General features: G+C 42.2%; 1 protein-coding gene across 2 annotated transcripts in view; it reads left to right on the top strand.

Moving 5' to 3' along the window:
- The window catches only part of LOC115471609 (acylamino-acid-releasing enzyme-like), a 342862-nt gene that overhangs the window by 190558 nt on the left and 128951 nt on the right, over positions 1–23353 (top strand). For both annotated transcript variants that reach the window (XM_030205317.1, XM_030205316.1), the window contains exons 9-10: positions 3849–3889; positions 14898–15019. In XM_030205317.1, the coding sequence (XP_030061177.1) occupies positions 3849–3889; positions 14898–15019 (163 nt within the window). The remainder of the gene's footprint in view (positions 1–3848; positions 3890–14897; positions 15020–23353) is intronic.

Raw genomic sequence — 23353 nt, 5'->3', positions numbered from 1 at the left:
GAAGGAAAAATTCTAGACCTAGTCAATAGTGGATCACATGGATTTAGTGAAGAGAAATCTTGCCTCACCAATCTATTACATTTCTTTGAAGGGGTGAACAAACATATGGATAAAGGTGAGCCGGTTGATATTGTGTATCTAGATTTTCAAAAGGCGTTTGACAAAGTACCTCATGAAAGACTCCAGAAAAAATTGGAGACTCACGGGATAGGAGGTAGTGTCCTATTGTGGATTAAAACTGGTTAAAGATAGAAAACAGAGAGTAGGGTTAAATGGTCAGTATTCTCAATGGAGTAGGGTAGATAGTGGGATTCCTCAGGGGTCTGCGCTGGGACTGCTGCTTTTTAACATATTTATAAATGATCTAGAGATGGGATTAACTAGTGAGGTAATTAAATTTGTTGATGACACAAATTTATTCAAAGTTGTTAAATCGCGAGAGGATTGTGAAAAATTACAAGAGTACCTTACAAGACTGGGAGACTGGGTGTCTAAATGGCAGATGACATTTAATGTAAGTGCAAAGTGATGGATGTGGGAAAGAGGAAGCCGAACTATAGCTATGTAATTCAAGGTTCCACATTAGGCGTCACTGACCAAGAAAGGGATCTCAACGTCATTGTCGATGATACGTTGAAACCCTCTGCTCAGTGTGCTGCGGCGGCTAAGAAGGCAAATAGAATGTTAGGTATTATTAGGAAAGGAATGGAAAACAAAAGTGAGGACATTATAATGTCTTTGTATCGGTCCATGGTGCGACCTCACCTCGAATATTGTGTTCAATTCTGGTCACCGCATCTCAAAAAAGATATAGTAGAATTAGAAAAGGTACAGAGAAGGGCGACGAAAATGATAAGGGGAATGAGACGACTTCCCTATGAGGAAAGGCTGAAGCGTCTAGGGCTCTTCAGCTTGCAGAAAAGATGGCTGAGGAGAGATATGATAGAGGTCTATAAAATAATAAGTGGAATAGAACGGGTAGACATGAATCATTTATTTTACTCTTTCCAAAAATACTAGGACTAGGGGACATGCGATGAAGCTGCAAAGTAGTAAATTTAATACGAATTGGAGAAAATGTTTCTTCACTCAACATGTAATTAAACTCTGGAATTTGTTGCTGGAGAATGTGATAAAGGTGGTTAGCTTAGCGGGGTTTTAGAAGGATCTGGACGGCTTCCTGAAGGAAAAGTCCATCGACCATTATTAAATTGACTTGGGGAAAATCCACTGCTTATTTCTGTGATAATTAGCATAAAATGTATTGAACTTTTTTGGGATCTTGCCAGGTATTTGTGACCTGGATTGGCCACTGTTGGAAACAGGATGCCAGGCTTGATGGACCTTTGGTCTTTCCTAGTGTGGCAATACTTATGAGGGGAAAAGGCCTCAGAAGGTCCGTGGTAATACTGCACCCTATGGGACAGGTCTGTGGTACGCAATTTTAAGGGGCTTCGACGTTAGCTTCAGAACTTAGTACAAGAACAGTACGGTAGACTTCTACGGTCTGTGCCTTGAGAGTGGCAAGGACAAATCAAGCTCAGTTATAAAGTATTGCATACCATGTAAAATGAGTTTATCTTGTTGGGCAGACTGGATGGACCGTACAGGTCTTCCGTCATTTACTATGTTACTATGTAAGTTCATAGAACACCCTAACAAACTATAGTAGCAGATTTGATTACTAATTAGGTTTGAACAATTTGCTTTAAAAAAAGGTACTTGTATGAATTATGGTTCTTGAAATTGTTGAAATATTTTTTGAACAATAATATAATGAAAAAGGACAGTTTTATGACCTGTGATGAGTCTCCTCCTTCTGGATGTAATCTACTGTAGAATTCTGCTCCCTCTGCAAACTACCCCAATCCCAGCATCATGGCCCCCACCCCAATGCCAGCGGCACCTGACCTCTCTCAACAACTGTCTCAACAGCCACTACCTTCAGCAACATTTGCTCCCCTGAAAGCACCCAACTCCTCCTCAAGCAGTGCCAGAATCCCCCCTGAATAGTGGCCCAAACTCCCCTGACAGGATCTAACTCCCTTCCCAATAACGGTACTCCAAAAACACTCACCTTCCTTCTACAATGTTGCCCCCAACAGATCCGGACTCTCCCCTTCCAACAATGGTCTCCCTTGGCAGAAAAGGTTTTCCAACATTTGGGAAAGAGCCTGATGTGGCAGAGTCCCCCATGGTAATCCCCCTGGGCCTACGCCCTTCAAAAGTCAATCTCAACCTCTCTACCCCTTGGTCCCTGGGCTTACTGGAAGTCCTGATTGGAAATAAACAAATGTTGGTAGATGACAGTATATATAAGTGAAACATCAAAGCATTTCAGTGACAGTCTGTATGCATGGAGACAGGGGATGAGTGAAACAACAAAGCATTTCAGTGATGTTTCACTCATATATACTGTCAACTACCAACATTTGCTTATTTCCGATCTGACGAAGAAGGGCAACCTTCGAAAGCTAATCAAGAAATGTATTAAGTTATATCCAATAAAAAAGATATCAACTTATTTTCTTTTCCATGTTTTATTTTGTTTTATTTCTATTGATTACCTTTAAAAGTGGACTAACACGGCTACCACACCTCTCTACTCATGTTGTAATTTTATAAGTGGTATTTTATATGTGGATGTGCCATACATATATTAAAGAAGCCTTATAAAATTACTCCATAATAATTTTAATGCTCATTAAACCCATTTTGTGCACACTAATGGGCTCTTTTACTAAAGTGTAGTAGGGTTTTGCACTTGTTTAACGTTAGCAAAAATTAATATGCGAATTCAAAGCCTCTACGGATAATGCAGGGAGCATGCCCTGAATTTACTGCACAGGGCAGATTGTTGGCTGTAGACCCAGGCTCTTGTGTTAACTAACTGTAGACATCAGTGGGTACACTACCTTTGCTCCCTCACCCTGCTTCCATTCCTTCAGCTCAATCTCCTACTCCAGTCCCTCTGACCCGATCCTCCTGATAGCGGTTGCAGATCACCCTGATTTGATCATCAACCCTCGCGATCTGATCTCCTCTCCGAAAAGTTACCCTTATATGGAAGGCTGACCCCTAGCAGTAGTATCACAAGACCACTGCTAAGGATCATTGCTGCCATTTTGGAACCCAGTGCCAGATGGGGCAGAAACGACCTCTCCTACCCCAATTGTGATAGCGTGCGGTTGTCAGAGCACTCCACCCACCCCATTCATGCCCACTCTCACTTTAGGTAGGTAGTATGTTTTTTTTTTTTTTTACAGCACTGGCTGGTTTAATAATGCATTGGACATTAGTGCACTAATGTCTACCATGCAGTAAAAACCACACTAGCTGTACAGCTTAGTAAAAGGGCCCCGTAAATTGGGAAAACAAAACAAAAATAGAGCCCCCTCAACAACAAAAGAAAATGGAAAAAAAGGGGGCAAGAAAGCAAGAAGGTGATCGGTCCACAATATCCACTGTGGAACAAAAGAGAAAGAGTAGACCTTGCTGAAGATACACACCTGAAAGACATTTTGTTTTTACATTTTTTCATAGTGATCCATGTTGGTGGAGTGTTTAGATTTGCACTAACTGGTATTGTATGCCTTTGACATAGTCTGTATTCTGAGCGAAACATGGCAATGTTGGGCATTTGAAAATGTATCCTGGGAGCATTAATAAAGACTGCATTTTCTTCAGCAAGGTCTTCTCTTTAAAAATTGAAAAAAGAAATTCTGCACGCTCGTAGTAGTATCTCATAAATGTTTGGTTTAATTTTGAACTTTACACATTTCTCATTGAGTTAGAGTGAAGAGCAAGCAGTCCTTGATACTTGTGTAAATGAGTTTCATGTTTTCCAGGTCTGCCTTATTTCATCTGAACTTCAGCAGCAGTTACTGTGGTAAGTTATTTCTGGGATGGGATTTGCCTCATCTTCTGCTACCCCCCCCCCCCCCCCTGTCCTTTTACCACGTTAGCAAACTCTGCATATACAAGTTTAAAGTAGCTGCTTGGTGTATAGTTGATGCCACTTTGCTACTGTAGTGCTACTATACAGTGCAGTACAGTTGCTGAAGGTAAAAACAACCTATTGCATGTAAGTTATAGCCTACGAGCCTGATATTCAAAGCAATTTAAACAGCCAGGAGGGCTGAGCAGCAATATTCAGCGGCACTTAAATGGACAGTGCTGCTAAACATTGCTTCTTATGGTTTATTCAGTATCTCTTATACTGCTCTAAATAAAATCGAAGAGCAAAGCGGTATATGATCAAAATTTTAAAATATGAAACAGAAAACAATGCCAAAAGTTATCAGAGAAGGATAGACCCACAAAGCATAAAGGACAGGCTCACACATAGAATTAAAATAAATCAAACAGTTAAAATAACACTCGGGGGTCCTTTTACCAAGCTGCGGGAAAAAGGGCCCTGCACTAGCGGTGGTGGCAGTTTTTCCCGCATGCTAGGGCCCTCTTTACCGCAGCAGGTAAAAAACCCCCAGACACACATGGCCATGCGGTAAGAGAAATCTTACCGCATGGACATGCGGCACGGAGCCATTGAGGTGGTGATAAGATCTCCCGCGGTAACCTAGCAATGAGCTGTGATGCCCAATTACCACCAGATTACCACCGCACAAGCCATTTCTAGGGGTTTTCTCTTTCCCCCGCAAATTGCGCACACTCAGGATTACCACCGGCGGTAGTCCCGGAAGAGCGAGCAGTTAAGCCCAATGTGGGTTTACCGCTGCTCTGTAAAAGTGCCCCTCAATTTATCAAATAAAGATGCAAGTAGATTCTTGGCCCATATATCTTAAATCAAGTTCGGAATGCTTGGGTAAATAGTTACAATTTCAGTTGACTTTGAAGTTAGCAAGTCTCAGTACGGCTCTGATATCACATAGAAGCCAGAGCTTAGAACCCAAAAAGTAGAAAGCTGAATGTCCGGTGCTTTTTAAGCGGACGTAAGAAGCAGGGCCGTGCCAACACGGTAAGCGAGGTAAGCATGGCAGGGGGGCGCCTCCCTCTGGGGGGCGCCGCCGCACCATGCTCACCTCGCTCGCCCTCCCGCTCCCATTGTTCAACTACTGCCCGCCCTCTTCTCCCCCCCCCCCAACACCCCTTTTCTTTTTTTTTCTTTTTAAATTTACCTCCGTGGCGGTCCAGCAGCACAGCGTCAGTGAAGGAGGCGGCGCTCCCGATGTCTCTAGCCTTCCCTTCGCTGTGTTCCACCTTCTTCTGACGTCAAGGAAATGGTGTCAGAAGAAGGCGGAACACAGCGAAGGGAAGGCTAGAGACGTCGGGAGGCGAGCGCCGCCTCCTTCACTGACGCTGCGCTGCTGGACCGCCACGGAGGTAAATTTAAAAAGAAAAAACAAGAAAAGGGATGTTGGTGGGAGAGAAGAGGGCGGGCAGTAGTTGAACAATGGGAGCGGGAGGGCAGGGGAGAGACGAGCATGGATGCGAAGGGGGAGGGGAGAAGAGGGCGGGCCAGGCCAACTGGGACATGATGGGAGCGGGAGGAGAGAGGAGCATGGATGCGAGGTGGGGGGGTCATGGAAGGGAGAGAGGGGAATTGCTGGATAGGGATTAATGGAGGATGACAGAGGAGCATGGTTGGGAGGGGCAGGGCTCAGGAAGAGAGGGGAATTGCTGGATAGGGAATTAGGGATGAGTGGAGGGCACAGAGGAGCATGGATGGGAGGGCAGGGCTCAGGGAGAGAGGGGAATTGCTGGAAAGGGATGAATGGAGGGGGCAGGGGACAGAGGAGCATGGATGGGCATGGATTGGGAGGGCAGGGCTCAGGGAGAGAGGGGAATTGCTGGATAGGGATGAATGGAGGGGACAGATGGGCATGGATGGATATGGATTGCAGGGCAGGGCTCAGGGAGAGAGGGGAATTGCTGGATAGGGATGAATGGAGGGGGCAGGTGACAGAGGAGCATGGATGGGCATGGATTGGGAGGGCAGGGCTCATGGAGAGAGGGGAATTGCTGGATAGGGATGAATGGAGGGGGCAGGGGACAGAGGAGCATGGCTGGGCATGGATTGGGAGGGCAGGGCTCAGGGAGAGAGGGGAATTGCTGGATAGGGATGAATGGAGGGGACAGATGGGCATGGATGGATATGGATTGCAGGGCAGGGCTCAGGGAGAGAGGGGAATTGCTGGATAGGGATGAATGGAGGGGGCAGGGGACAGAGGAGCATGGATGGGCATGGATGGGAGGGCAGGGCTCAGGGAGAGAGGAGAAATTGCTGGACATAGAGGGGAGGGAAGAGAGATGAAGGAGATGAAATGAGGGAAAAGGAAGAGAGGAGAAAAACTGCACATGGATGAAGAAAATAGGCAGAAGCTGAGGACCAGAAATGAAGAAGAAAGGAGGAAAGGAAAGAAATAAATGGAAAGGAAGCCCTGGAAACGGAGTTAAGAGGACAGATAGCAGCAGAATCAGATACTGGGCCAGCATGATCAGAAAAAGAAAGTCACCAGACAACAAAGGTAGAAAAAAATCATTTTATTTTCATTTTAGTGTTTGGAATATGTCCACTTTGAGAATTTACATCTGCTATCTTATTTTGCAATGTATAGCAGTTTGTTTCTAAGAATATTGCTGACAATTCCTGTCAGTGTGGCAAGTAGTGAGCGATCATTTTCACGGGGGGGGGGGGGGGCGCCGCCGCCGCCGCCGCCAACTGATAGTCTGCAGGGGGGCGCCAGAGACCCTAGGCACAGCCCTGGTAAGAAGGGTTCAGTGGAGACAGAAGGATTTCAGTAGATGAGCATAAGTGATGGAATGGTTTATAAAGACATAACTGTGAAAAAAGGTGTAAAGTAGGTTGTGAATAATGGTGAGGATCTTAAACTAATAACAAAACTGCAACGGGCGCCAATGATGATGAATAAATAAAGGAGAGACATGATCATATTTACGAGCATAGCAAAAAATCTTTATTGTAGTGTTTTGAACAGTCTGAAGCTGCTTAATAGTAGTCTGAGGTAATCCTGCTAGTATAGAGTTAAAATAGTCACGTTTTGACAAAACTAGAGCACATTGTGCTGTACAGTTTAGTAAAGAGTGGACTGAATCAATTTACTGTAAGACAAAGAAATAGCATTTGATAAATGCAGAAATATGGGCCTCAAAGGATAAATCATTCTCTAAATAAAGCTCTAAATACTTGAAACCTTGCGAACTACTTCAAAGAGAAAATTATAAAGTTACAAACTATGATTCCCAACAATTCAATTGATTATGCAGACCTCCTTGAATGTCTAGACCCAGCAGACAGAACATGGACCAACTTTGACCCACTAACGATCGAAAACATCTCTCAATCACTCAAACGATATGCCAAGTCACGATGCAAATTAGACATCTGTCCCAATAATCTTATAAGATCTGCCCCTCAACAATTTATACCAGATCTCACGAATCACCTAAATTACATGCTACAAAATGGCCTCTTCCCAAAAGATAAAGGAAATATCCTACTCACTCCTTTACCGAAAGACGCAAAGAAAAGCACGTGACTTAACCAACTACCGACCAGTAGCATCTATTCCCCTGATAACCAAACTTACGGAAGGCGTAGTGACGAAACAGCTCACAAATCACCTAAATAAATATTCAATTCTTCATGAATCTCAGTCAGGATTTCGATCGAATTACAGCACAGAAACAGTACTAGTAACTTTAATGAATAAATTTAAACAAACAATTGCAACTGGCAAGAACATACTTCTCCTACAATTTGATATGTCCAGTGCCTTCGACATGGTTAACCATGGAATATTATTGCACATCCTGGAATACTTTGGAGTTGGAGATAGTGTACTTAACTGGTTCAGAGGATTCCTGACAACAAGGTCATACCAAGTAACAACTAACGGGTCGACATCAACCCCATGGATACCTGAATGCGGAGTTCCCCAAGGATCGCCTCTCTCACCAACCCTCATCAATCTAATGATGATACCCTTAGCCAAGCTAGTAGACAATCAACATCTCAACCCATACATATATGCAGACGATGTCACGATTTATATCCCATTCAAACATGACCTAAAGGAAATCACCAACGAAATTAACCAAAGCTTCCAAATCATGCACTCCTGGGCAGATGCATTTCAGCTAAAACTCAACGCAGAAAAAACACAATGTCTTATACTCACCTCACAACACAAACAAATTCACCACCTTAACCACCCCAAACTTTTCCCTCACCATCTCAAACAATCTGAAAATTCTGGGAGTTACAATTGACTGAAATCTTACACTTGAAAATCACGTGAAGAATACAACCAAGAAAATGTTCCACTCCATGTGGAAACTCAAAAGAGTAAAACCTTTCCATCCAAGAGCCATCTTTCGGAACCTAATACAGTCAATGGTATTAAGTCACCTGGACCACTGCAATGCACTGTACGCTGGCTGTAAAGAACAAGTCATCAAGAAACTTCAAACAGCCCAGAACACCGCAGCCAGACTCATATTTAGTAAAACAAAATATGAAAGTGCAAAACCCCTAAGAAAGAAACTACACTGGCTCCCTCTGAAAGAACGTTTCGCGTTCAAGATATGCACGATTGTTCATAAAATCATTTACGGAGATGCTCCGACCTACATGCTAGACCTCGTGGACCTACCACCCAGAAATGCTAAAAGATCTTCCCACACCTTTCTCAACCTGCACTTCCCCAGCTGTAAGGGATTAAAATACAAATTAGCACATGCGACCAGTTTTTCTTACATAAGTACGCAGCTGTGGAATACACTTCTAACCCACTTGAGAACGATCACCGAATTAAGTCATTTCCGCAAATCTCTGAAAACTCATCTCTTTAACAGAGCCTACCACGAAAACCCATAACCAACTATTATGCAACATCTACTCACTTACTCAGAATGTATCTTTCTATAACTATCTAACCAAATCCTCCTGTTTCCTTGATTTCTTTGTAACACCAATTGTATTCTCTACCCTGGGATGGCGATGCCATAACAGGTCTTTGTAAGCCACATTGAGCCTGCAAATAGGTGGGAAAATGTGGGATACAAGTGCAATAAATAAATAAATAAAAGTTGAATTGTCAAGAACTGGGGATGTAAGGCAATTTGTAAACCAACAGTCTGTTGTCTTCGAAGGGTTTAGAACTAATTTATTCTCAGAAAGCCAAGAAGAAACAAGATGTAGATAGTGTTGCAATGAAATAAGATCGGGGTTATGAGAGCCAGTGGTATGAAGAATAAGAATATCTTCTGCATAGTAATAGGTGGTGATTTCAGTATCTTGTATTATCATAGCGAGAGAACAAAAAAAAAATGTTGAAGAGTAACGGTGATAATGCCGAACCCTGAAGTACTCTGCATACTGAAGTTTGTGATAGAGAGGAATCTACATGGAAATAAGAATAGAACCAGTTCCAGACCTGATCAGTAATACCAATGGAATGAAGACTAGCTAGCAGCAAAGAATGATCAACAAGGCTGAATGCTGTTGAAAGATCTAATGAGACTGCTAGGACAATTTTATCTGAATCAAAAGCCCAATGAAGATCATTAAGTAATGAAGCAGTTATAGTTTCAGTACCATGGCCTGCTCAAAAGCCTGATTTTTGGATGATTATCGGCCAGTCTCTAACTTACCTTTTCCGTCAAACATTTTGGAATGTCTAGGCTTTCAACAACTTTCTCAGTACTGTGAACAGACTAATGTTCTCTACCCCTGGCAAAAATGCATCAAGAGTTTTTTTTTTGTTTGTTTGTTTTAGCAGTGGTTGAACCTATGCCTGTTTCCACAGATGTGGAAAAACTCCGGAAGATAAACTGGTGTAAATTAAATTAAAAATAAATGGAATGGGCATATCAAGCCAGTTTGAAGGAAAAGGATTGAGAAGACATATGGTGGATTTTTTAAAAACTTAGTTTTTATTGAAAAGCAGAATAACTATTTCTACCAACCAGACAATATCAGTGTACAATCCACAATAATACAACATCTATCCCCCCATCTCTGCCCCCCCCCCGAATACTAGGACTAGGGGGCATGTGATGAAACTACAGTGTAGTAAATTTAAAACAAATCGGAGAAAATGTTTCTTCACCCAACGCATAATTAAACTCTGGAATTCGTTGCCGGAGAACGTGGTGAAGGTGGTTAGCTTGGCAGAGTTTTAAAAGGGGTTAGACGGTTTCCTAAAGGACAAGTCCATAAACCACTACTAAATGGACTTGGGAAAAATCCAGAATTCCAGGAATAACATGTATAGAATGTTTGTACGTTTGGGAAGCTTGCCAGGTGCCCTTGGCCTGGATTGGCCGCTGTCATGGACAGGATGCTGGGCTCGATGGACCCTTGGTCTTTTCCCAGTGTGGCATTACTTATGTACTCTGCCATTAGGTTGGGATGCAGAAAAAGACAAATATCTATTAGGTAGACAGCGAAAGAGAATAGCCTTGATGTATCGAAATGCTGCTGCTAGAGGTCACAGCAGCTATTTTCTAGTGGCTTCGGGCCTAGGCAGGAGGCATCCACTACTGGACCACCAAGGATTCTGCAAGGTGGGACCGGGGTTAGAGGCCTGGGCCTACCTTGTATCTTCAGGGATGGGGTGGGGGGATCAGATTGGGGGCTTATTTCTGTTCTGGGAGGGGGATCAGGATGAGGAGAACAGAATCTGGGCACAAATGTCTTAGGCGAGTCCCAGCCGATATTCAGATAAGTGTCGTATGCGTGTCTCAGCTGAATATTGACCAGGACCCATTTAAGCTCTGGCAGCTTAGGGCACTACGAATTAGCCCTGGATATTCAATGCTGGTGCCTGGACATGACCCAGCACTGAACATCCGTGGCTAATTTAGCCAGCTACCTTCGGTGTTTAATAAAAACTCTGATCACTACAATATTGGCTGGTATATTATTTCTATATTGGTCAGTTGGGAAGGACTGCACCTGGAATATTATAAAAATATTATAATAGGTAACTTTAGATTTAAAAAAATTGCTTCCATTGTTGATAATAGCACTTTATATTCTAGTTCAGCATTTTAACAAGTGTCTTTTTAGTTCATCTCATTGAAATGCTGACTTACAGCAAAAATAGTTTAGGTATAATGGAGGAGATGTATAGTTGACATGGGGAAGGAGTGTCAAAGTGGAAAAAAGAGAGTGAGATGCAGGACATGATGGAGAAAGGAAGAGAGAGGGAGATGCTGAATATGGTGGGGGAGAGGTAATGAAATACTGGGGAATAAGAAGGGAAAGAAGAGAGATGGACAACTATAGGTAGGTTCTAGTGAGAGATTAAGGACTGCATGATGAGAAAGAAGGATGAAACCTGAGTGGGTAAGGAGACAAAAAAATAAATGGAAGAAAACTAAAAGGGAAAGGTCAGTGCCACAGATAGATGTAGGAGAAGGAAGAAAAGAATAGGATAGAAAAGAAATAGCAAATTGATAGGGGACCCTAGAAACAAAAGTTAAAAGAAGACAGAGGAACTGAGATCAGTATGATTAGCAAAATGAAATGGTCAGAAAAAAAGGTAGAAAAAAGAATTTTATTTTCAGTTATATGTTTGGAATAAGTCGGTTTATGAAATATGCAACAGGTCTCTTTATAGTTTGCACAGTACGGAAGGAAACAGAAATAGAGATTCATTTCCTTCCATACTGTGCAAACTATAAAGAGACCTGTTGTTTCCTTTTGTGATTTTAGTGTTCCCCTGAAGCAATGTGAGCAAAACAGGGACCCTTCAAGAATCCATTTTGTGACTTTTTGTAACATTATGTAGTGACACTGAAACAATTGCCTTCCTGCCAGCGTTCTATATATTTCAAAGTATTGGAAACTGTGAGAGGACAGAAGGAGGGGATGAGGGAGGTGAATGAGACATGCCGATTGCAGGAAGAGGGCACAAGGTTAAGTTGAGAGATGCCATTCCTGTGACGGTGGTGAGGAGAGAGATAAATGATGCAGGACCAGTGGAGAAAGAGATATAGATACTGGACCCCGTGGGGGGGGGGGGGGGGGAGGAGAAGGAAATGATGCTGGCACTTGCGGGAGAAGGAGAAAGAGGGAGAAATATTGGATCTATATTTTTTTTTGGGGGGGGGGACAGGAGGAGGGACATTTGATGAAATTCTAGGGAAATGGTGAGGAAATATCTGCACAAACTTCTACAACTTTCCATGAGGAACTCCCTCCCATTGTTACAGCACAATATCTCTCCATTGGGAAGATAGCCATAGGGATACTGGGCCCTTCAAGGTGAGGTTTGGACCCCTCCGAAGGGACACCACCTTGTAGTGGTGGAGGGGCTTCTGTGTTTCAATGACTCAGAGGGCTATGCTGAAGGGTTACCCATATCAGACAGGCCTCTGAGGAGAAACCAGACAAAGAGTGTCCCAAACTGGGAGAGTGGTAAGATGGCAACCTGAAGTTCATATGCCCAACGGCCCAGCTGCCCTCTGAAGTCGCGTCGTCTTTACGTAAATTTCTTCTCTGCAATTGCAGTTACCTTAACTGAGAGGAAGGAGACAACCGGCGGGCAGCCGCCGATGGCCAGCATTTTGTCCCCTGAGCAGCAAGTGCGGGACCGCTGTGCAACGAACTGCCCACAGATGAAAGGGTTGATGAGTCCTTTGATTAGCACCAGCGAAAAAGCGTCGACGCTCTTGGACTTGGAAAAAACAACTCCATCACTCCTGAATTATTCAACCACCCTGTCCAAAGGAGTGGAGGAGTGAGTTAGAGACATATGCTGAAACGGAGGACGTTTACAGCAGAACCCGAATCGGCGGAACCACTCCTAAACACCTAAGAGAAATCAACTTGGAGTTTTTGGCTCCCGTGGAGGTTACATTGAATACCATCTGGAAGGCGATTCGGGACCTATTGGTGGCAGTAAATAATTTTGTTTCAGTTATAATTTTATTAGAGAGTTATATGGACAATTTAACTGGACCCTTTGAGAGTGAAAAATTGATATAACAAATGATTCTACATGAGTAAGAAGTGGTTATGATCTTGAAAATGATAATAGACCAGAAACTTTGAATAATAAAATGAATATTATTATAGATGATTAATATCAAGATTATTGTTTTTCCCAGAGTTCCAGGTATGACTCCTAAAGTTTTCCTCAGAAATATTTCCTCAATTATTACTTTAAAAGGAGTGAAGCCTGTGAAAACTGGGATTACTTTAATCAGTGGGATTTGAATTAGAGACTTAAGTATATGTATTGTTAAATAACTTCTGGTTTTTAAAAGAGAAAGAATGTAATCAGATGTATTATTTCTAACTAATATTGGACAATAAGTATGTTTTCAATGAAATGAATTGACTTTACACTGTATTGGCCTTGAAGAAGCCAACCAGATGATCAATGTGCAATAATGAATTAGACGAGTAATATCTGGGGATAATCAGGTTAATATAAAACAAAAACAAAAAAGGAGGTAAAAACCCTCACGAAACCGTGGTTAATAGCACGTTTTTTTTTCTGTTTATTGTTTAATTGATCTCCTTATCTTGTTTCACTCTCCCTATTTAGTGGTCTAAGGAAGAGAATAGAATTGCCTGACTGAAATAATTCCTATATATTACTTTCTCTGTATTTCCAACAAATTGTTTTATCGCTTGTAAAAATTTAAATGGCTATAAATAAAAAATGTAATAAATTTTTTTTTAAAAAAAGGTAACGTTTGGAAGATTTGAGATGTGACAGCATTTTTGGAAAGCTCCTTCGAACTTGTAACTGCTAGAACAGCTATGTTTTTAACCTTTGTACTGGAACCTGATAGCAACATGGTTTTGAAATTGTTCTTCAGACATTTTCATGAACAGTTTATGGGCTCTTTGATCCGTATTTTCCCCGATTTGTTTCAGATGACCCAAAAGCATCATAAGGATTTTCTGAGGTTACATCAGAGGGCCTTAGCTTTTGATGTATCATATATTTTGAAATTTCCTGCAGTATGTTGTATTATCTATGGTAATAATAATTACATGTTTTTTAAGCCCAAGCAGCTTCTAGAGATTTTGGTGGCCAGAGAAGTTGTCTCCACTTCACTCGTAGTTAGGGTTACCAACTAGATCCAAATTCACCCAACAGGGTTGATCCAGTCCTGGGTTTACCCCATTACATGCAGGGGCTTGTGGTTCTGATTTCCCCATTGAATCCTCTTAAGAAAAGCAAGGCTACAAGTCTGCATGCATTGGGGGTAAGCCCAGGACTGGATAGATCAACCCTGTCGGGCAAATCTGGATCTAGTTGCCAACCCTACTTGTAGTACCTGCTGGTTAGCGTGAACCAGCTGTACTCATGTAGTCTGTCTATTTAGAGGTTCTCTTTTTCATTAGATGGCAGTGTAACAGTTTTCACCTTTTCTATTTCTCTTGAATCCTACGTATTGGTGGCTGACCGTGATAATTTTGTGGTTTTCGTGTTTCTCATTCATCTCTTTTCTGATTTCCTCTATTCAAGTTGCTCTTGAATGTAATTTTGAAGTTCAATGAATATCAGGTTGTGTATTTTTTTTTTTTAGAGTGCAGTTTGTAAAAAATGCACAAAGATGTGAAGACATTTACAAGGCACTGGACATGTGTACTTTAAGGAACCAAAAATTAATGTAAATAGATTTAGCCATGTGCACATAGATCCCAGCTAAGCTTTAAAAGTTTACCTTTCAGAGAGTCCTGGGTGTACGTGCCAGCTTAGGAAATTTTAGGTCTCCCTTATTATAGAGTTGCTAAAAATAGGAAACCCCACCACTCATTTCTCTTTTGTGCCCTTACCCTCAAATGTGTGTGCATATTATACATATCAAATTAAGAATTCAAGTAGAGAGCAGAAATAGAGAAATACTCATTATCTCACTGAACTACTTGATGGCTGTAATTACAGAGCTGATTTCATTAGATACCAAGGCTGTGTGCTCGCCCCGACTCAGCCCTGATGGACGACACATTGTGTATCTGGAGGGAGATGTCTTTGGACCTCATCATCAGTGCCTCAAACTGTGCATGGTAAGAAACACAGGACATATATACAAGAACATGTGAGTGGGATATAGGCACATGTGCACAAGGACATCAGCCTGTTTGTCAATTTACAGTCATATGTGTCTGTTCACTTTGTGCACTGGTACTTTTACTCTACCTGATGTAGTATTTGTGAGTCAGTTTGTGAAGTAGTGTGTACACTAAAAATCTGCAAATAAAGTTACAAAGTCAGTGCTTCAAAGAATTGAGTATCTTTGAATCACTAAATGCTCTCATTCAGCAACAATGGTGAGTGTTGCAGCCATGAAAACTGTGATATCCCTTTGTCCATGAAAGGCCAAACCTTCTAAAGTAGTAGAACCTCATTGTGGAGGTCTCATGGCTTTAGGTAGGAATGGGGGCTCATGATTGAGGAGAGTTGTAGAGTGCTCGGGACAGATCTTTCTCAAGTTGGGGAGCCTGATTACATGGGGTGATTGTGTGTTGCTACTTGGAAAAGGGGCTTTGATACTGTTTTTGGTAAGGATGCTTGATACTGCATGGGAAGAGGGAGGGAATCAGCTTGTGATCCGTGCAATACAGGGAGAAAGGAAATAGCTATCTGGGCATGGCTAGACCCTTTTACCTTAAGACCTAAAATGGAACACAACCTTCTGACCAGGAACTAAATTGTTGTGCATGATAAGGCCCAAAAAGAGTGGAGGAGTGGCCTAGTGGTTAGGGTGGTGGACTTTGGTCCTGGGGAACTGAGGAACTGAGTTCGATTCCCGGCACAGGCAGCTCCTTGTGACTCTGGGCAAGTCACTTAACCCTCCATTGCCCCATGTAAGCCGCATTGAGCCTGCCATGAGTGGGAAAGCGCGGGGTACAAATGTTAAAAAAAAAAAAAAAAATTTCAAACGGTCTCCAAAATTTAGGCACTGGGATGTTGTACACTAAGCATAAATTCTCTAATGGAAGTTTTGTGCATAACTGCTATTATAGAATACTGGCGTAAGTCCGCATCTAAGCACCTAAATTTAGGTGCAAGCACTTATACTAGCTGAATGGCTGGTATAAATGCTCATGAGTAGTAAGGTTCACCATTTTTCGTCAAAGCAAATTTGTTTTTTTTTTTGACAGGCGGCCACATCCACTTCTGGTTGTGTCAGCCAGACTTGAGGATCTGCCCAAGCCCTGTCCACCACCCTGCCCCTCATGATGATGCAACTGGATGTGACATCATAGCTCTGCCTGTGCTCCACCCCTTTTGCATAACTCCACTGTAACACCACCTTATTTGAATAACCCCTCCCTAATCCCCACCCCTTTGCATGGCCCCATTGTCACGTCCCTTACCTGCGCCGCCCTGCCCGCTGGGATGCCTCGCTCCGCGAGCAGGAGAGAGCGGGGTATCGCTGGCTATGGGCGGCGTGGGCAGGGAGTTGTGCCCGCCTCCTGGACAATGCCGGTTCGCCGCTATAGCGCGGTGGCGGCCGGAGAGCGCCGGCGCTTCCAAAATGGCCGGCGCTCTCAAACTGGAAAGTCTCTTCCGGGTGCGGGACCTGGGAGCAGAGGAGACGCCCCTTCGGGGCTCGGATTGGCTGGTCGCGGCTGGACTCCGCCTTCTCTCTGGGACCAGCCTATCCAGAGCCCTGGGGCTGGTTGTGGGCCCCACCTTTTGAACAGCTGATGAGTTTTCTCCTGATGGAGGGGGCTATTTAAGTGCAGACGCTGGCAGAGTTCTTTGCTTCGGCTTCTGCTTGCGGATCCCTGAGTTCTGTGTTTGGATTGCCTTTCGTTTGCCTTTGAACCACTGATTGGACCTGGACTTTGCTTTTGCCTGCCGCCTGCCCTCGAACCACTGATTGGACCTGGACTTTACTTTTGCCTGCCACCTGCCTTTGAACCACTGATTGGACCTGGACTTTGCTTTTGCCTGCCGCCTGCCCTTGAACCACTGATTGGACCTGGACTTTGCTTTTGCCTGCTGCCTGCCCTCGAACCACTGATTGGACCTGGACTTTGCTTTTGCCTGCCGCCTGCCCTCGAACCACTGATTGGACCTGGACTTTGCTTTTGCCTGCCGCCTGCCTTTGAACCACTGTTTGGACCTGGACTTTGCTTCTGCCTGCCGCCTGCCCTTGAACCACTGTTTGAACCTGGACTTTGCTGTTGCCTGCCGCCTGCCGTTGAACCACTGATTGGACCTGGACTTTGCTTTTGCCTGCCGCCTGCCTTCGAACCACTGTTTGGACCTGGACTTTGCTTTTGCCTGCCGCCTGCCTTTGAACCACTGCTTGGACCTGGACTTTGCTTTTGCCTGCCGCCTGCCTTTGAACCACTGCTTGAACCTGGACTTTGCTTTTGCCTGCTGCCTGCCTTTGAACCACTGCTTGAACCTGGACCTTGTCTTTGCCTGCCGCCTGCCTTTGAACTACTGTTTGAACCTGGACCTTGCTTTTGCCTGCCGCCTGCCTTGAACCGCTGGTCGGACCTGGACCTTGTTTTTAGTCATCTGTCTGCCCCAGCCTGCCCTTCTTTGGAGGCCTCTGTCCTGACTCTCCAGGTAAGATCAGAACTGTCTGGCTGCCAGACGTTGTTTGGCCCAAGGGCTCACTTTTCGTGACTAGGCTTGACACCCATCCCTTTCATTGACATGGGAAGTGATGTTATAGTTCCACCATCCCAGACCACACCTCTTTTTCAAGATGCTGGAGAGTACTGGATGCAAGGAGGTTTGATTGACAGGTAATGGCATCACGTCACAAGGCTGAAGCCATCTACACCCATGGAGGTTTAATTGCTTCCCTACACAGCTACTGCCAGATAATGGGTCAAATATGCTCCTTCTATCTCCTGTCAATTAAACTCAAGGAGGTTAAATTGAGGAGACATCATGAGCCTATTTAGCCCATTATATGGGCTGAAGCCAGTAGGTGGAGATTGCCGCCATTTTCGTTCACCCCAAACAATAGCAAATACTACTGAAAACAATAGCAAACAATTATTAGAAATAACGGACTGCCTATGCGTGGTCCATCTGTAAAAAGTCTACAGTTCTTCTAGTTGGATAGGCATTGCCTGAAAAGATGGAAGATAAAGGATTTTATTTATTTTTTTACTTATTTGACATCATGAAATAAAATTGAATATCACTAAAACAGCTTAAAAATTAATAAACTCTGTATTTTGTGCTCATTTTTCTACACTGTTATATACAATACAGTAATACATGGGTTTATCTTAACTGTTGTAATCTGCCTTGGAAAGCCTGGTGTTATAAAGAAGGACTATACTGAAATTAAATAGAAGTAAAATTAAACTCTCCTTTCATAGGGGCACATGGAATCATATCTTCAACTCATCTGTTTTGTAGAAGTTTACATTTTAGATACACAAATGGATTACTCTGTTTTGAGCAGGAACAAGTGGTTTTATAAGTGAAAGTAAAATAAATATTTTCTTTCATGCAGATCTCTTATTTGTTTAAACATAACTAAATGGGCTATAAGCCCCTAATGCAGCCCACTGGTTTTCTTATATTTTGTCCTTGTGATGACTTATACTGTGCCAAAACTGGAAATACAGTGAGACACAATAATAGACTTCGGTAACATCTAAAACTTAATGTTTATGTTTCAACCATCTTTATTCAAAGCATAATATGTTGGTAGATAACCTTCATACAGAACAAGAAAAAAAAGTGAACCATCCAACATGGCACAATATAAATTTTAATAGAGAACATACCCCTAGAACCCTTCCCCTCCAGTACTCCCCTCCCTCCCTATAAGCCCACCTGACAGTTTCCACCCACCAAAACTACACAAGAGATGTGCAGATCAGTAGAACCCAAAGCAGTACAAAACAAGTAAAGTCATAAACAACACAGTTTATACCAAATTTTTTAACCACCCTTAGGTTTTTGCCTTTGGTGGCTAATACTTTGCTGCTTGCTATTTTGTATTTTGGCAGTGTATTGTTTGCCTGCATAATAAAATTGCACTTGCAAATATTTTTTTGCCACAGCTTTAATTAACAAAACATAATTTCCTACTGGATCCTATTTATACATGTGACCTGACAAAATGGAGAAAATAGCTGTGTTTGAGAAACTTCTTATCACAGACTGCACTATTTCAAAATAAGAAACCTAAGAAAGGGAGGCTGCTGGACCAGCTGGATTTGAAACATAGCATCTAAAAAAATTTTCAAACTGAATACAAATTTCAGTAACATCTGTTGAGTAAAAAATAAGTCTACCTTTACTTTTCTGTGTTATCAGTTCACTTCCACTGTCATCACTCAAAGCATTTTTGCAGGGCTCACAATGTAGAGACGTTTTTAGCTTAAAAACAACAAATCCAGCAATACATACAACAGTTTTTTTTAGAACACATGGACAGATGGGCAAGTCTTGGGATATAAGTGTAATCATGATCTGGTATTTGTAAAATATAATAATTAGGTCTGCCATCTCCGTTGGGCAGCGGAAGCCATAGGCTCTCCACTATCCTGTCTGCTCATGACAGTTTTACACAGGGCTGCCACAGGCTCCTCAGTTAGAAAGAAACCCAGTAGTCAGTGGATATAGTAATTTATTTATTTATTGCATTTGTATCCCACATTTTCCCACCTCTTTGCAGGCTCAATGTGGCTAACAATACATCATGAATGTTGGAAATGTATAAGAGAATATACATTTAGTATTACATAAGGATCTTATTTAACATGATAATGATGAAATAAGATAGTAGTGTGACAAGCAAATGCTGTAAGACAATTCTGGGTATATTTGTAGGAGTTCACATTTGTTGATCTTTGTGGTGTGCCTTGTTAAAGAGATGGGTCTTCAGTAGTTTGCGGAACTTAGTTAGTTCATAGATTGTTTTCAGGCTGTGCAGTAGCGCATTCCAGAATTGTGTGCTCAAGTAGGAAAAGGTAGAGGCATGCTTTAGTTTGTATTTTAGACCTTTACAGTTGGGGAAGTGAAGATTGAGGAATGTGCGGGATGATTTTTTAGCTTTCCTGGGTGGAAAGTCTATCAGGTCTGACATGTAGGCTGGGGCATCTCCGTGAATGATTTTGTGAACTAGGGTGCATATTTTGAACGCAATGCGTTCTTTAAGTGGGAGCCAGTGTAGCTTTTCTTGTAGGGGTTTCGCACTTTCATATTTTGTTTTGCCGAATATGAGTCTAGCTGCTGTGTTCTAAGCTGTTTGAAGTTTCTTGATTATTTGCTCTTTGCAGCCAGCGTAGAGTGCGTTGCAATAGTCTAGATGACTGAGTACCATTGATTGTACCAGATTGCGGAAGTATCTTACCCAAAGTTAGTGCAGGCAAATCAGGCAGTCACATGGTAGAGCAGCACTTCTCTCTCCAGCCTTCTAGAGTCTTGTGATTCTAATACCCTCTAGGCTGCCCTTTTTATACCATTTTGACCCTATTGATTCCAGTGGACCCTAGCTTTCTCACCAGAGCTCTTGGCTCTTATCAGTTGGTAAGAATGACTTCACATGTTCTCAAGCTCTAAGTATAAACAAATTATGTTTAGGACAACATCTGTGAAGAAATAACGTCATAGGTCATTTTGTCCTCCTCAGCTCCCCCTCCCTCTACTTGCACCTGACCCTCTACCAACTTACATTAGCCAAAACATCTTAGCTCATGACTTCTTGCAGGTGCCAGTCCCAGGATTGTTGACAAGAGCAAATGCCCCCTCCCTTGCCAGCTCTCTGGGAACTCATTTCAGCTTGAGCTGCAGTGAAATGTATTTTTGTGTCGGAGATGATTTTTGATTTTAAGAGGCCTAGCTTTTAGCCTGAGCCATTGGCTTGTATTACACCGAGAGCAAGGGCTAGCATATTTCTACATATTACAGTTTCATCAGGCTCAATGAGACTGTGTTCATTGATTGTTAAGGACCGATGCTGAGGGTTTTACTTTTACTGTGTAATTTCTTGTTACAATTAAAATGGGAACAGTTTCCAGAGGCAGGCAATTACCTCACAGACTATCTTGCAGATCATTATGCACAAGCATTTTTCTATAAGCAGCAATGAACTGCTTAGCTGATGGGCTGTTTTTACAGCCCCCGAGATGCTGAATTTTGCCAAAAATATAACTCTAAATGATCTTGGTTTTCTTTAAAGGCACACAGGGGATCTCATTTGATATTCAGGTTTACAATCAGGAAGTCATAGAGCATCAGCAAACTGTCAATGCAAACTATAAACCCCTGAAATCCAGTTTTACGAACTGAGTCTAACATAGACGTGCCGTGTCTGGACTCCTTCAAAGACATTATATAAGTCTGTGCATTGTATAAAATGGACTTCCTATCAGCTATGTTTGCTGCTTGCAATGGAGCCTTGAAACCTAAACTTGCAAATACATTTAACAGTTGCCTCACAGCTAGCAAAATCCAAAAGCTTCTCATTAATGCAAAACTAAAGAGAAGAATAGTGGCAAGATGGCGTCCTAGCTTGCTCTAGGAACGATTCGGGTGTTTGCTGGCAGTTTTTCTTACCTTTGTTTTTCTTCTAACTTGGAATGCCACACACAAAAAGAAAGGGGATGACTAAGGGATTGCCGCCGATATCCCTAACGTCTTCCCCGATCCAACAAATGCTCGATCGCTACGTGAGACGCATACCCCTGGAAACCAGCTTAGTGAGCCCCGTGTTGATTGACGGCGGAGGAGCGTCGCCAATCTTGGGGCTAGACACCACCCTTTCGCCGCCGGAGCTGAATCCACCCCGTGCTCTGCTGGATCTAGAGTGGAGTTAGTGGGCCAGACTGAGACCGGAGAAGTCGACAGCGTGAGCCCCCTCGGCGGTACCTCCTCCAGACTAGAAGAGGGAAACAACCTGGATGAAGAATCCTTACACGAGGTTACAATGGCGGCTATATGGAAAGTAGTCCAGGGATTAACTATAGAAGTAGCAAAATCAACTAAAGAAATGTCTACAATAGTGAGTAAACTGACATTAATTTCTGAATCGTTAGACAATTTTAAAATAGATACTACGAATCAGATTCTTCAAGTTAAAGAAGAAGTTAGCAATGTGAAATCAACAGTTGATGACAACTGCCTGCAAAATAGAGCAAATAGAGAACTTTAATTGACGTCTGACACTTAGACTTCTCAATTTTCCTATTTCACCAGGATTATTGCCTTACGATTTTCTTAAAAAATATTTACAAGAAATTCTGAAATTATCTCCAACAGCTATTCCTCCATGCAATAAAGTTTATTACTTACCAAAAATTCAGAAACAGAGAGAAATTTCAGAATCAGTTAACCTGGTGAATATTCCTTCACAAAGACCTGCTATTGATATGCAAAACTTAACAACTTTTTTAGAAGAATCAATGACAGAAATTTCATCTAGAGGGACTTTGATTGTATCTTTTGTCTTCGAGCAGGACTTAAATATGATTATGAAGCTATACTTTAAATATTCCTCTGCTCTATTTTATGGTCAAAAAATTTGGATTTATCCGGATGTGACTAAAACAACACAACAAAGAAGGAAACAATTTTTGACTTTAAGACAAGAAGCAAGAGAAATAGGAGCAACTTTTACATTAGCATATCCTTGTAAATGCTTGATTTGTATGTTAGGAATCAAGTATGTATTTTTTGAGCCGAACCAATTAAGGATTTTTCTGGACCCAAAAAAACCATCTAGCCGACTGGTTGAAACAACAGAAACAGCTGTGAATTAAGAAGCAGGGACAAAGATCTGGACTAAGCCAATTTGTTTATAACTAAGATAATTTTTCCTTTGTTTATAATCTCCTTAATTTACTAAACCACTCCCCCTAAGAGGTTTAATTTGGAGGTCTAAGGAAGAGTTTAAATGTTATATTTGTGAAATATTGTTTTCTTTAATATTGATTTCTCTGTATTACCTTACAAACGTATATTTGTTTGTAAAATTGAAAAGCAATAGTAAAAAAAAAAACTGAAGAGAAGAAGCAACAGATTCACTGAGAAGATGTGCAGCTATTCTGACACAACACATGCCAAGCTCTCAATTTATTACCTAAGTGTAACCTCTCATTTTCTTGCTGTGTGAAGATTCTCAATGTATTCCCACTGTACTGATCCCCCCTCCCCATTAACCAATCATGACTTCTCTCCTAGTGTATTCCTAACAAGCTTGAGCATAAGACTGGAATCCAAAAATATAAAAACATGTGTTACAGGGTGCTTAAAATATGGCTTATAATTACAACTTTCTGTTTCTAAGCAAGCTCTTAGGCATTTTGCCATAGCAAAGTTTGAAGCATCACCATCAAAGGTTAAAGACACAAAAGATACACTTTCTGCAAACATTCATTCATCAAATTTGCCCTCTCAATTTCGTA

This window comes from Microcaecilia unicolor, chromosome 6, assembly GCF_901765095.1.
Source record: "Microcaecilia unicolor chromosome 6, aMicUni1.1, whole genome shotgun sequence".
Lineage (NCBI taxonomy): Eukaryota > Metazoa > Chordata > Amphibia > Gymnophiona > Siphonopidae > Microcaecilia > Microcaecilia unicolor.
The sequence above is the reverse complement of the archived record's forward strand: the minus strand, read 5'-3'. Positions and strand labels throughout refer to the sequence as shown.